Below are 15756 nucleotides of genomic sequence, written 5' to 3' on the forward strand. Positions count from 1 at the left end.
TATTTTCTTTCAGAGAATTTGAACATAACTGCTTGCAATAATTTCCATATAGCAGCGTGGTACGTATAATTAATACAAACAATAATTAAAGATTTGTTTATTCATGGAGTCTTGGGTAATTTGATCCTGCCATTTAGATCGACTACTCTTCCCTTAGAATAGATTGACTAGTACGCCTTCAGGTGAATTCTGTTTTGGCTAGCCTATGGTTTTGACGGACGGCGTTTCTTCTACCATTCGTGTTTTGTGAGTTGCTGCATTCATCTACAGCTGTAATCGTATATAATACTGCACAAAAACTTAAATAAATTTGTATTTTTCTGGCTCTAAGATCATTTCATGTAGCTGCGCCAACGTTATCTTATTTAGCGCCTGTAAAGATAAAGCTCAACTGTGTGACGCTACCAGATATACTAAAACTGGCATAAGGTTTTATTTCATAACATTATAATCTGTTTAATGGCCGAGAAGGCCCCCAGGATGATATGCCCGTGATTGTGTACAAGTGATTAGCATTGAATGTTACATTTAAGAAGAACAAACATATCAAGGTCGCAGCTGAAGTATGATGTTGGACTGTAGGCACATTCTGTCGTTCAGTCCAGGTACTAGTTAACATTAGTCGTAAAATGTATCAATGAGGAAATTCGCTTAAATATGTTTGACACTTTGAGCCACAATCAAATCCTTGAGCATGTTGCTGTGAACTAAAAGGTTTCCGCTTCAATTGGTCGATTCTTATCGTTGTTTATTCTTTACGCAAATGTGCTCCTGCGGCTGCAGTTTCAGTACCGCACCCCTGGGACCGCACTCATGGGACCCTCTTTTTTGTTTTGTTTAAATCATTCACACTTTAGGTGTTGGCGAAGGCGAGTTAATTTTCATAGGGTGGCGTTGAAAAAACGTTTGGGTGAAGGTCTGCATTAAAATTGCTAATTTTAGCCGGATAGACGTTTACGGTTAGGTTAGAGGTGAGTTAAATTAAGGTATGGGCAAGGGTTCGTTTAGGTGTATATAGATATGGTTAAGCGTGTTTCATCACGTTTTCGCGAATGAGTCTTGAGATACTCATGAGATTCCTTCGCCATCCAAGGAAAAAATAAACTCGTGTCCCGAAGCCATTGTCACGAAAAAATAGGTCCCTGAACTGCGGTCCTGAAACTGCAGCCCCTGGTATTGCAGTTACATACAAGTGTCTCCACGGGCTGAACTTCGCCATAGCGTTGTAGAGGACTCTTCTTGAAGGGGGCTTAAACTCCATCTGGACCTTGATTAAACTTCTTAAAACGGATTTTTTTTTTTGCACCACGGAGGCATCAGCAAGTTAGTAACCCGCTTACACATTTATATTGGTTAATTGATTAGTTCGATTTTTTTTTTATTATTAGATTGCTGTTCATATGAAAGTCTCTTATTGTTTCTCTGAGTTAATTCATTGAATGTGCTTCTTTATTAGTTGTGATGTTTTATGGTGTAGCAATAGCCAATGTATGTGAATACTATCTGACTTTATAACTTGCATATTTGATTATATACGCAGATTTGTCTTCTATTGTCCAGTGTAAAGATAGATAGATACATATATTGATAAATATACATAGAGCACTGTATTTATCCCCAAAGGGTTATAGAATTATTGATGTTTGATACTTGCGCAAACACAATTTATTGTCTAAAAGAACCTGGAACAGAGAAACAACTAATGGAATGTAAGGGTTATATATCAACCAGAAATATGAAGGCAAACTTGAGGCTTTTGGTCAAGGTTTCTTTCCTGATGGCTGGGCCGGTCCAGCTGGTTTTCACGGTTTACTGACTTGTTTGTTTGACTTAATTGTTGGCAGTTTTGTTAGAAATAGAATCATATATATTTTTTTCCAGCCTTTCCAGAGCATTCCATAGACACTATCTATGGCGCTGGCCTTGTCTCGGTGCTCCGCCACCCTGAGAAGTAAACTATTGTTGCGCTACCCTGCCTTAACTATGAGAGGGACCCCTCCGATGAGCCAGTCCCCAGCCACAGTGGGCCCCTGCCCTCTCAGGGCCCACACTGCCCTCTTTCACCTGAGTAAAGCCACAGCCATCCCTGAGCCAAACAAACCCACTTCAGGCAAGACGTTACCCTGTTTCTCTCTAGTGTAGTATAAGTTAAGCATGTCCCTGACCTGCTTCCCCTAACACAAAGCTCTTTCTGACTTTCTGTCTGAGTTGCCTGGGTCAATTTTTCTATTTTCTTTAGAAAAAGAAAGAAAATAATGTAGACTTCACCTTTACTCGTAATTGTTTGACTTGCAAATATGACATGGGTGTGTCCTAACCATAACATCTCACCAAGGTAGACAAATAATGCAAATACCCTTTTCTCCTCCAGACATAGTTTCAATTGAAAGAAACCTGCCTGGCCTCTTCCCATGTCATGACAGGGGAATAAACTACAAGGGAATGAATAGCAGACACGAGTCACAGCCAGGGATGGCAGTAATCTATCATCATGTAAATTTTCTATTAAACAAAATAATTTATTCCACTTATTATTTCCTTCCTTTCCCAGTGTTATCCTCTGGTCTGGAGGGAGAGCTGTTGGGGATGGGAGTGTGGTCTCTGGGTCTGGGGGCAGTCGGAGCAGTGACAGTGGGCATCTTCTTTGCAAACACTGATCTGTGTTTGTCTAAAGTTGCACAGGCATCGATGGAGTACCTGGAGGATGCAGACCTGCAATCCACCACAGAAGGTTAGAGACATTTTTATAGCGCCACATCAAAATTGGACTTTGGTCTATGGTCATATCCCGTTCTCTCTAACTAATGCAAGATTACATAGCGTGCAAATATCTGGAAAGAGACCATTGTATGTGGACTTTAAGGAAAATCAGAAACAGTTTACTTGGCTGTTTGTACCTGACCTGAACACGTGACCATAAGAATTAGTTTTTTTTGTAGTTTGGTAGATTCCTGCACATTTTTAAAGATTGTACATATAACCCCCTCGGGATGTTTCGCAAGTTCACAACATTCTGGAAAAACGTACCCATTGAACCGTTGAACAAATAATGATATCATGTGGAACCGAGCCTAAACAGGGCCTTGTTGTCTTGTTCTTCTCTACCTCAACAGATGGCAGGGTCATCAAGGCCAAGAGCCTGTGGGAGACCAGCGGAGCTGTGGTCATGGCCGTCCGGCGGCCTGGGTGATTTCTGTGCAGAGAGGTGACTTAGGCTACTTAGTCAGGCTTAGCACCGAGTTCACACAGGCTGTGGCTAACCAACCATCACTATGTGTAATCTCAACATGTTACCGATGACGGCCGCCCTCCTATTAAGTAGGAACATAAGGTAGTTAGCGACACATTTAGTTCGGTGATGTTAATGCCACATACATTTGAAAATATTTCTGCCAGACTTTCTTGAATTTCTGTAACTGACAGAAACTTGGTATCTGGAACTTATTTGAAAATGTTATCCAAATACTCCTTATTACTGCCAAACCTTATGGTATTATTATGATTTTGATTATCTTAAAAATGGCAGAGTTATGGCCGATTTTATTTGAAATTACGATTTTGCAAATGAGCCGCCATTATTCAACCAATCCCAATTCTGCTTCAGCGAACCCCAGAGGTGGGAGTTGTGTAGATAGCTAACAAAATGACATCACAGGGTCAATTTCAAATTACCACTGTTGCAGGTGCTCACCAAGCTACTGTTTATAATCAGTCAATGGGGTCAATGGGGAAGAAAACGTTGACTTCAAACATTCCGAAGGCAAACAACTCAGCCATGTCAAACATGGTACACATATAGAAACTGCGTGTAAGCAGGCCTCCAAAAAGTGACCTCTTTGGCGACAGGGGCACCATAACTCACGGCCAAACCACAACAATCAGCCCAATAGTTTGATCAACCGCAAGTCGGCTTCAAAGCAGCCCAGAGACTTGAGACTTGGAGTGCTCACTCATTAGCCTCGGTGGCCTAAGCATGTCACCATGCTCGCAGAATGTGGCGCGCGCGACAAGTTGGCGCAACCACTGGCATTTTCTTCAGAAAATGCACATGCGGCGAGTCAGGTTATTCCTGTTGTATCTTTTCATTGAACTCCCACTTCCAGAGCAGTGGGTTAATTTTTCTCCGCTCTCTGCCACACGTAGGCAGTGGACGGAATGTGGCCGTCTGACTCCCGACGGCTTGTGTGAACTCGTCTTAAGCCTCAGCGGCTTACTCTTACATAACACCATCATTTCAAGAAGTGTCCCTGACTTATCGTCTTATCTCCTTCTTGTTTCGTGTATCTTCTCGCAGGAGGCCTCCGAGCTGTCCTCTCTGAAGCCTGAGCTGGAGAAGCTCGGGGTCCCTCTGGTGGCCGTGGTGAAGGAGGACATCGGCACGGAGCTGCAGGACTTTAGACCACACTTTGCTGGGGACATCTACATAGATGAGAAGGTACACTATATCTACATAGATGAGAAGGTACACTATATCTACATAGAGGAGAAGGTACAGTATATCTACATAGATGAGAAGGTACACTATATCTACATAGAGGAGAAGGTACAGTATATCTACATAGATGAGAAGGTACACTATATCTACAAAGATGAGAAGGTACATTATATCTACGAAGAGGAAAAGGTGCATTATATCTACGAAGAGGAGAAGGTACATTATATCTACATAGATGAGAAGGTACATTATATCTATGTAGAGGAAAAGGTACATTATATCTACGAAGAGGAGAAGGTACATTATATCTATGTAGATGAGAAGGTACACTATATCTACATAGATGAGAAGGGGCACTCAATCTACTTAGATGAGAAGGTACATTATATCTATAACTTCATACTGTTCATCAAATGTATTTTCCAAAAATGAAAAGAATGTACGTGGGTGATACCTTGTCTGTTGAGAATAAATCATGCAGTCAAAGCCTCTCCTATGTTGTTCCTCAGAAATTCAAACAATGACAAATATCAAGGAAATCTAATCACCCCCTTCCTCCCTGTAGAAACATTTCTACGGACCGCTGCAGAGGAAGATGGGTGGTATGGGTTTCTTCCGGCTGGGGGTGTGGCAGAACTTCATGCGAGCCCGGAGAGGGGGTCACCAGGGCAACATGATCGGCGAGGGGTTCATCCTGGGTGGCGTGTTCGTCATTGGGCCCGGAGACCAGGTTAGCAAATCAAATTTAAAAGTTAATCCGGCATAACGCAAGTGCATGTATTTTTTGTGGATTTAGTGATGGTGAACTGACTGTGTGTGTGTGTGTGTGTGTGTGTGTTACAGGGGATTCTTCTAGAACACCGTGAGAAAGAGTTTGGGGACAAGGTTAACAATGCAGATGTTCTAGAAGCCGTGAAGAAGATCATTACTGCCAAATAGATTTAAGTTCAATTTAATTAAGAGAAATTGCAGCGGGCAAGGAAAATCTTTATTTAATTCCAGTGTAATTAATTTTTTTACATGGCTCTTGAATTTTGATCTGGTTTTGATTTAGGTGTTTTAATTTTGCATTGGCAAGTAAAGCTGTTGAAACCTGACAGTGTTTTACCACACTGTGAATGCATCATGGAACCAAAAATACATTTTATGTTTTAATTCTAATATATAATTGCATGTATTGTGACCTTAAAACCAGTGCAATATGGGATTCTAATGACAGCATATGTTGGATTACACTTGGTACAGATCTTATTAGTTATTTTAATTATTATTCGCCTGTGCTGGGTACCCAGGCTGCAGTCCACATGGCGGACGGTCTTGTCAGCCTGTGTGTGATAATGAAAACCGGACTCTAAACTCTTCAGGAGATGAGCGGGTTGGATGCTTCCACACACCGGCTCACTACCGTTGCCATGCCGACGAGGGGCTCTGGCTGCTGCAGACGGGGGATGCACTAGTTGGTGGGAGAGATGTTTTCTGCCTGTTTGGATGGCCTGTCAACCAATAAACTCTACACCTAGACTTACAATGTTGCTTTTTAATTCATTTGTCTGAATTTTTTGTATTACACGCGTCAGACATTGCAAGCACTTGAAACATAAATGCACAGTACAAGGGACATTTTGCCTTGAGCAAATACCTTCAACATTAATCATAATATATAAAAAACAGATCCATCAACAATCTCTAAAAGATTTGTTTCTGTTGACTGAAGGTAGGTTGTTGTTGAACAAGATATGCCCTTTTGTTTGGGGTAGAGGTGTCTTCTAGGAGACTTGTTTTTCTTAAGATTAAGCAAGCCTACTAAATGTAAAGGAATGTTTCCCTTGATTTAAAAAAAGAAAAGAAATTGTATTCTTGGAAATACAGATCTGCTATCAAAGACCTCTTCGTATTGCTGTAGCATATTTGTTTAAGGTCAGGAAGAACTTCATGCCTAGCCAGACATCACTAATCCAATTCGCAAATAAAAAAGGAGTTTGCATATTCATCCACTTCAAACCATCTAAGACTAAGGCCTTTTATGAACCGCGATGCCCTAGCTGTTTATCAATGGTAAACTAAGCCCAGAGTGTCTGTATGTAAATGCAAAGCACACATAACTTCCTGAACGGAAATCCCTGCCTGTTTATATCACTCTTAGTACTAGTTGTTAAAAGTATGCCGTTATAATTTCCAGAATTATTACTCTTGAAAGTTTGTATTTTCTATTATAACAAAAGAATGATTAAATCATACGATTTAGTAAATCTTTAGTTTCTAAAGACCTCAGGGTCCTTATCTATTCATATTTGATCTAGTTTGAGTTTTGCAACAAAATAGGGTTGGACCAACTCCTTATGAGACAGACACACGGCAAACAAAGATATGAGCCCAGTTAGAACTTCCAGTTAAATATTTTATTCTGTTGCTCTTGGTAAATACACATCAAGGAAGGAAACATCCACAGACACAGTACAAAGTCTGGAGGAAGAAACAAGTACTGCATTAATACTGACTGAAGAATGTAGCTAACAGGAGTTTTTGTACATATTACGCCATGAAAACAAACATTTGTGGAGTGAACAACAAATATCTATTGATGAAAAATCATTCTGTGCAATGCTGGATAAGTTCTGCAGTGACTGGAAACTACTTCAGTGATATTGTTTAAACTCTAAATTACTTTCATCAGACTTAAAATAGATTGAGTTCCTTCCATATCTTTTCCTGAGGATTATCATTGTGGTTGGTAATTTTTCAAATATAACTTCGGAACAAACTATTTAATATCACAATAGATACTCGGCAACCCCATTCTAGTGAACATAAGACATGCCTTTACATGAGAGAAGGTCCGTTATGATAAGCTCACGCTAAAACAAAGTCTCCATTTGAAATTCCTCAACCCTGTTACCAATTCATACTGGTCTCATCTTTGGTAGTGGGTACAATGGGTTACCATGGTATCCTCCTGAACGACCGGAAGTATTCCAACATGACTGCAACCAGTTTGTCCGTAATATTTCATTATACATAATGTCCATCGGACATCTAGGAAAATGCACAATCTCAGAAAATAATGTGCACTCAATTGCCCCAATAGGTCGAAAGTAATAAAAAGTTACTCGTTCCTCAACATATTGCTTGTGAGCGCTGGTATTAGCTAGCGTATAGCCCGTTTAACATTGTCAAGCACAGTAATCATACAATACAATTTCCAATACATATTTCATAAAGCAGTCAACAATATAAACCCTCTCAAAAGCCACCTAAAAGCTTATACAGCAGCACAGCAAAGGTTATAGTGCAGATTAACCCAAAGCATAAAGCAAAATCAGAAACTCTTATCACACACACACACACACGAATAAAGGGAAATCTAACATATTGCATGTAGTTGAATGGTTGAATTATGAGTTAAAGTGTTGTTCTCCTTTAACACTGTCCTGAACTTCATGTATTTATAAGAGGTTTGTCACGAGCAATTAAAACGTACAGATGGGAGAATTAACGAGACATAACTAGGTAGATGACCCTGTTGATAGCAACTTCAGTCAGGTTAGGTAGTACACCCTAACATCTACTTAAACTCAAAAACATACACAAACATCCATAGATTTCAAGTGACAGGTGTGCATACATAGAGGTTAGAGGGTCACAATACATCAACTAATCTATCACTATAGTATCAGAATAAATGTTACCACTTTGACCATGTTTACTTATCAATGCACGGTAACGCTAACAAAAGTAACTCAATTTACATTTGAGTTACAGCAGAAGCCATTACACCTCAATCATTGTTCTGTTGCATAGACACACAAACACTATACCATGTATAAATACATGTATGCATTCTTGTAGCAGCTGATTGTACTGATTTCTGACACATGTGTACTCTGCTGCCATCTGGGGGACAAATATGCAACTCATGGTGCATCGGGTTGAAGGGGCATTTCTGCCCTCCTCTTCATCTTTAATCTGCATATAGTGTTTTACTCACAGGTTGCCTTGTGATATCTGTGGGGTGAGCTACAGCTTTAGCATTCAGATGGAGCACTGTACATTCTTCCCCATCAGTTACAGTCATCAACAACAATCAAGTAGCTCGTCCCTATTGTCACACAATTCAGTGAACCTCGTATCAACCACAAGGCCTTGAAGTGTGCCGGACAGTTTGGCATCGTCGTGGCTACAGTACATAAACATTAACGCTGACATCTTGCTCCCACGTATGGGGCTACTATAATATTGAAGTTTAATATGCGCCTAGCACCTGCATAATGGAGTAAAATGGCCAAGGAGTAAGTACACTTCAGAGGAGTCATAAGTTGCTGGGGTTACTAGGCTTGGTCCATTTTGTGCTCATGAAATGTGTATTATTCTTTTTCCCCCAATTGTGATAAAAATGGTGAATGAGCGTCAAGCCAGCGCAAAAATATATGATTGGAAAGCTAAATAAAGCAATGATAAATGGCAAAGGGTTGCAAAGTTATAGACGGTTATAAACTGAAGCCAGTAAGAAACTACAACTCTGAATTGGACTTACTATGGTTCACTCAAAAGCACAAAATCAAAAAGCATTTACTAAAAACATAAGGGGCGTGGAGCCATTAAACATTACTAACCTGACCCTAGAGAGGAGATAGCACATGATAGCACAGCACATAACAAAACCAAAAAGGAGTGTCGGTCAGCCTTGAGCGAATCAAGTGCCAAGGGAAGTGACGTGTCTCAAGGTCTTCCTGGTCATCCATCCGTTTTCACTAACGGTGAAAACCCAGCACTCCTCTTCAAAACTCAGCCGCTATCTCTACTGTGACCCTTTGCACTTTGGAGCACCCATACAAAATATAATAACAAACAATACGAACACACAACATGGGAGACTGAAGCGGAACAATCAGCATGAACAGAGTTTCCCCTGCCTTTTGAATTGCTCCCTCAGAGTGTTGGATAGTAGTAGGCTCAGCCAATGTGGATGTGTGCGTGCGCACTCGCTCGCTTGTGTATGTGTTTGTTTGTTGGTTTGTGTGCGTGTTTGTTTGCGTGTGTGAGTGTGTTTATGTCTGTGGTCCTACAAGCCCTTGTTGAAGTACACAGTGGTGGTCTGGGGGCTGATTTCTCGTATCCTCTCTTGCAGTTCTTGCTCCAGACTGCTCACACTCATGGAGCTACAAGGACAGTGACAGAGGCAGTCGATCAGAATGAGCCCAGTATCCCTATCTGACTTCAACACCACGTGACTTGCACTATGTGACCTGAGTAGTTAAAGCATTTCCAGCCCAGAGTATTTCAATGGAACTGCAGCACGACTGCAGGATTAGATTATCTAAGAACTACTATTTGTATTCAACAACTCCATTATATGCGTTCTTTATTCTACCCTTTCTGGTATTTAGTTTGCACTGTACATGCTGTGGGGGGGGCCGGTACATACCTCTTCTGGGGGAATAGGGCGCAGCACAGGGGAGTGGCAAACACCAAGCTGGAGAAGGGAAAGAACACCCAAAGTGAGGGCTCGTACGCACTGTAAGCCAGGAGGATGGTATGCATTGATTGAGGAAAAAAATCATAAGCACGATTATTTTGGTCAATACTGAAATCACGATTATTCAATTTGCTATTTTTTTTTAAGTTTGAAAACATGATGCATTTTCTCAGCGTTTCTCTCCAGAAAACACTTTGTAACTGAGAACTTTGAAATGTTTGAAAGAAATTTCAACTCGATTATATTAGTTAGGAGATAGTTTGACCCGAAAATCAAAATCACAATCAAACTTTGATTAATTGCACAGCCCTAGTATACATCCCTCCCTCTTCCATTCTCGTTCAGAGGTGTGCGGCCCGCTACTTACCAGAAACCCACCAGCCCCACCTGGATGGGCGCGTTGAGCAATGGGTAACGCTGCAGGAGAGGACAGGAAACCAATGTTCAAAAATGTGCCGCAATGAATTAGTTTGACCAAACATCCCTTGCTTAGGCTGAGAGAAGGACATGAATCTTAGCGTTATCCTGGTCTACCACAACACAATTTCTGTTCCTTTACTTCCTATGAGCTGTGTATGCCAGTTAAGAACAAGTGTGAAGTGTGAGTGTGAAGAACAAGATATGTTTCTTTTAACCGAGCAGTATCTGAAAACATTTAACAGAAAATGGGCCCCTCTCCCTCTATCGCGCCTTTAAACCCTGGTCACTGAACCAGGCATGGAAGTCCTGCTCTCTTTCTCTCACAGAGAACACAGATTCTAGGCACCCTCTTTAAGGCTTTCTGTCATAAGATTATAACGATCTTGTCCATTGTTCGCCTACACACTGGCCATACTCCCATTATGGATCAGAGCGGGTCTGACTCGTTTAGCACACATTTCTGCATAACTGTTTAAGAAGATGATGGACGGTTGTGGAATGTGGCTGAAATGAGAGTTTGTTAGAGATGCCAAGAGAGGACAGGCCTTGGGTCCCATGCTCACCCTCATGAAAGCCTTCTTCTCAAGCGCATTCATTATGACGGGGGGAATAGCTGGGAAATGGAGAGAAAAAGGACACATCTTGAACAGTGGAAAAAATGGGTTCAGAACCCAAGCAACTAAAACAATATTATAGTAATTTAATTATTAATTCATTATTTAGCCTTTCAAGCACCTTAAACGTCTATCTTAATCTCAATGAGACTTGCAGGTATTGCAGGTAAGCTGCGCACATCAGGAATCGAGCTCAGAACCTTCGGGCCAGGGGGGCGTGACACTAATACTTTCCTGCCCCACTGCAGACAAAGAAAGAAGGCTCCGGTGTTTTTCTACCCACCAATACAATTCTAACCTCTTAACCCATGATCCCGTTCGACTACCAAACCAATCCCAGGAGGGGACCACGTAAAGGGGAGGAGTCGGTCTTTACCCATGGCCGGCACCGCCATGCCGATACGGGACACGATGACCTGGAGGATGGCCTGCTTGGCGGCGCCGGGGGACTCCCCCAGCCGGTTGTCGTTCTCGTCGGTCACCGGGATGCCGTACTTCAGCTCCCTAGGAGACGGGCGGACAGTCAGCTTCAGTCAGCCAAGTGTCAATCACGTTAACGTCTGGTTGGTCAAGGTAGCTTTTGTTTTGAACACAAGTGAGCTTGATCAAGTTCAAGTTCTTTTATTAGTCAAATGCACAACATAACAGGCAAAGCTGGCATGTTGTGCATTAACTAATAAATAACTTGAACTTTAACAAGCTCACTTGTGTTCCAAACAAAAGCGGCCTTGACAAACCGGACTTGAATAGACTTTTATGGCTACACAATTAACTATTGATTCATGCTGTGTCAACTGTCACCACGGACAAAGTTGTGTGCACCGGTAACGGCACCAATCCCACCTCAGGAAGCGCCCTGCGAGGCGTCTGATCAACGGGAGTTTGGCGACAGGGGGCGGGGTCGGGACTCACCTCTGCCTCATGAAAGGGATGTTGATGCAGTTGGCGGCGGCGACAGCGACGAAGGGAACGAAGCGGCTCATGATGGGCGGCAGCCGCTGGGGGGAGACACATGCGTAACATAACGTCTCACATCGCCTGCGGTGGAGCCGCTTCAGCTTGGCGTGGTTGTTAATGGTGTGAGGAGGACCCCATGCATTACCGTGGCCAGAGACTTGAAGCCCAGGGCGGTGACCACGGCTCCCGTCGTGGCACAGACGTAGGCGGTACCCAGCTGACTGAGAGAGGAGGACGACACACGTTGGCCACAACAACAACTACTTCCAGAGGCCCCGTTATTATTCATAAGTCTTATTTTACATTATCTTATTATGTTTTATACACGTCAGTTGGTGAAAAGAAAAATAATGTGAATGACATTATCTTATTATGTTTTATACACGTCAGTTGGTGAAAAGAAAAATAATGTGAATGAATATTAATCTCTAGGCATGGTGGGCCCCAGTGGGGGTCAAAGGCTGGCCTGTTTTTGATGTATCAATTCATCGTCATTTGGCTTGACGATTTGTAGAACATTTCTTCCCCAAACTGGAAGCATTAGTGCAAAGTCTGAATGAGATTCCAAAAGTCCAAAATGAGAATCTTAACTAGGGTTGTGGTTACTAATAATAAAATAAAGTAGTAAATTATTTCACAATAATCTTGATAAGAGGGGGGTTGGCCAGGTGGCAAGGATAATGAGACGGTTGTTGGGTGGGGTTGTTGTAGTTCATACAGACTAACACGCTAATAGATGAATGACTTGGTAGAGGGATTACTTCACGGTCAGGGGGGCGTCTCCACTGCGGTTGGTGTAGTTGACCACTGCATTGAAGGACTGGTTGACCCACTGCCAGAACACCACCGCTGGCGTAGTCCTGAGCAATAAGAGCAAGGAACACATTCAGGAACACTGTTTGCACCATGTCGTGTGCTTTCAAATCTGTTGGTGTGTGTGCTTCGAATGCCAAGGGCACCACAGGACAGGATTTTGGCCTTGCAGAGGTTAGCGGCTGTGAATCAAGTTTAAAGTATGTGACTTTCATTGACGCCAGCAATAGCAACTGGGTTGTCATTGACCTCCTGGTCTAAACATGGATGCCAGCAGGTGATTTAGAAGTTCATGGTTAGCATGCACGCTAAATTTCAATACCGCCACAATATTAGAATTCAGTGATTGATGGTTATACAGTCCCTGAAGAGGAACGGTGTCCTTTATGCCAAAAACAAAATCAGCAGATAGGGTCTAAAAACAATAAAAATCCTACACATCCTTTTTTAATTTACAAGAGAAAGATATAAAGCATACCAGATAATTATAGTTAGGAGAATTTATAAAATACTGATCAGTCTCATAAAGATTGGCAGTATTCAGGAATATGAATCACAGGCGGCAGATGAGTTCCCAGTTACCTGTAGAAGGTGAGCATGGATCCTGTGATGGACATGTTCATTGGCACCTGAGCCGACATCCGGCCAATCACAACCATCTTCTCCCCGGTGTCAGGGTGGAAGGCAGAGTCGTAGACATACTTGGCCTTCCAGAGAGAGTCCTCCGTCAGGCCCGGCTTCACAATCCCAGCTCTGGGAGGACAACAAAACCTCTGGTTAAAACACACAATCTAGTCCAGGGTCTAGTTCATTATCAGAGGTAAGGCACCCAATTTTAGCCACATCACTGTTTTTACTAAATGTCCCAAAGATACTATTCAGAATGAGGCAGGGCTTTTGGAGCGATAGCTTCTAATTCTGTCTGCATTGGTTTTCCCTACAGATTGAACGTAAGGTACGGTAAACAGATGCTACAACCTGCAGCCATAATTAACTTAAGTGCTCATTAAGTACATTTAAACATTAACTCCTCCATCCTTTTTGACTACGGAACTTGCAGTGCATTTTTTGCTCGAGGTATCAGCAAAAAAGCAAGGTTATCCGAAAGACACAATAAAAGTATTGGTTGTGGTTTTTACATAAATCCTTACAGCATGAACACACACACACACACACACACACACACACACAGTACCTGTAGTTCTCCACAGTGACCCTGGCATCTTCCAGGGTCTCAGACGAGAGCAGGACGTTCCTGGGATCTGTGACCATGAAGAAGTGCTGGGCGCGGCCCATGAACGTGCCCTGGTCCCATCTCGGCTCCTTGATGTTTATGTTTAGAGGCAGCTCTCCAGACATATTGGTTTATCTTTGGAGGACAGAGAAACACGCCCATCACTTTCATACCGCAAAAGTTTACACAAGTAGATGTTTGCATTTATCCCTTCACAAACACACTACTATATTACTCTGCCGTGACTTAAAATAACTACAAAAGCTCTACAAATACATTTTGAACAAAACACCAAAACACGTAAGTCCATCTGGGCACAGGGATTGATACACACTAAAGAAGGTGAAATGATGGAGGGGGTGAAATAGTAATCCCACTCCTGTTAAGCCCTGATCACATTGCAAGCCTCCCAGCTGTGAACAGGTTATAACGACTCCGAGTTGCAAAATGTGAACATGCTGTGGGTAACAGGTCATGGATCATTTTTTAATGTTTGTTTCTTTTTGCAAAAATAACTTATGTTTTTTTGTAACAAAGACTCCAAGCTTATCTCCTTCTACTCAACATAAGTAACCACATTATGGCAAAGAATCAGTTTAAATAAATCTTTATTTAATGGCGGCTAGTCCTAAAATACATTTCAAAAGCTAACGTTATGCTACTCAAACTTTAGTCATTAGCGCTACAATTTAACTGCGTCAGATTCTCGAGGGCACTTGTGGCTTGCTCTTCGTGATGTTACAATTGTAACAAAAAGACGAAACACGCATACCATTACACGAGGTGACAGATGGACACGTTAAATCACGAAGGGCTGCAGGAGGAAAGTCCTTGCACGACACCAGCGGCCAATGAAACAATTATCGGTCTCAGGAAACAACACGCCTAGTAGCTGTGAGCTAACCACAAGCTAGCAATATATGTATGGCTTCAACTATTTGCCACCCAGAACAAGCAATGCAAACCGTTACCAACCAGACGAGTCATTTTGTTTGAAAGACGGTGTTTTCATATAACATCGACCGTTATTACCAAGATAATAACACACAACTCCCACACCCACTGTTTGCTTACCAGCCTGACAGCTAGCTCGTTAGCACGCTAAGTAGTAATAGTTTTAGTTGGCAAGCACTGATGCGACCTCTAAGAGTCTAGTGAACGGATAACGTAAGTCAGTTTATAACCGTTTGTCTGGCTTTGTTCATTAACACGTACCTCCTTTACAATGGACAATGTATGACCTCTCAATATCACGGCTCTGCCGGTGTAAAGCCTCCCTGTATACACGCGGGGCGACGTCGTCTGTGGTTGTCATATGTTCTATTCGTTACGATGTGTGCTGCGCGAAGAAGATAAACAGTGCCTGATTGGTCGATCGTTGCTGGGTGAGGTCAATAAACAGCGTCTGATTGGTCGACCATGGCTGGGCGAGGACGATTAACAGCGCCTTATTGGTACATTGCTCTTCAAAACGAAATGTCAGCAATAAATACAATATTATGTATTTTTGGGAAATATATAGACGTTATCTGTTTCGGACTCATATTCATTTGAGTAAATAAGTTGGTATTAATTGCGCTAAAAATAAGCAGGGTGTGTAGATGAATCATATTCGGTAACATCTCCAGTGTAGATCACATCCACCAGAGAGCGACATAACACCAATTTAAATAGCAGTAATACAGAATCAGTATCAGATTATTCATCATTTTATTTTGCCAAGTATATTTGCACATTAAAGACTCCTTGAGGTTGATGCATGAAATACAAAGCAATCTGATACACGCAAAAATATTAAGAACATATTGAA

The 15756-nt window shown here is 42.0% G+C and overlaps 2 protein-coding genes across 4 annotated transcripts; one reads left to right on the forward strand and one right to left on the reverse strand.

Annotated features, from left to right (window-relative positions):
* Positions 1-172: 172 nt before the first annotated feature.
* Positions 173-5963, forward strand: LOC307070724 (peroxiredoxin-like 2A). 3 transcript variants are annotated; one of them, XM_079729335.1, is made up of 6 exons: positions 173-246; positions 2552-2731; positions 3114-3205; positions 4295-4435; positions 5001-5165; positions 5279-5963. In XM_079729335.1, the coding sequence occupies exons 2-6, from the start codon at positions 2587-2589 to the stop codon at positions 5372-5374; spliced, it is 639 nt and encodes a 212-aa protein (XP_079585461.1). In that variant the 5' UTR covers positions 173-246; positions 2552-2586; the 3' UTR covers positions 5375-5963. The 3 variants fall into 3 exon arrangements, with proteins under 3 accessions (XP_079585461.1, XP_079585463.1, XP_079585462.1); XM_079729337.1 differs by having other exon boundaries at positions 188-246; positions 2683-2731; XM_079729336.1 differs by having other exon boundaries at positions 198-246; positions 2675-2731.
* An 882-nt stretch (positions 5964-6845) lies between these two features.
* On the reverse strand, positions 6846-15271 carry sfxn3 (sideroflexin 3). The gene is made up of 11 exons (XM_079730506.1): positions 15162-15271; positions 13908-14081; positions 13295-13465; positions 12661-12759; positions 12045-12120; positions 11855-11940; positions 11319-11446; positions 10892-10941; positions 10276-10325; positions 9858-9905; positions 6846-9591 (listed from the first exon to the last, which is right to left on the reverse strand). Exons 2-11 carry the CDS (start codon positions 14069-14071, stop codon positions 9495-9497), a joined length of 969 nt encoding a protein of 322 aa, XP_079586632.1. The 5' UTR covers positions 14072-14081; positions 15162-15271; the 3' UTR covers positions 6846-9494.
* Positions 15272-15756: the final 485 nt, after the last annotated feature.

Source organism: Pollachius pollachius (assembly GCF_949987615.1).
Source record: "Pollachius pollachius genome assembly, chromosome: 2".
In the NCBI taxonomy this organism is placed as follows: domain Eukaryota; kingdom Metazoa; phylum Chordata; class Actinopteri; order Gadiformes; family Gadidae; genus Pollachius; species Pollachius pollachius.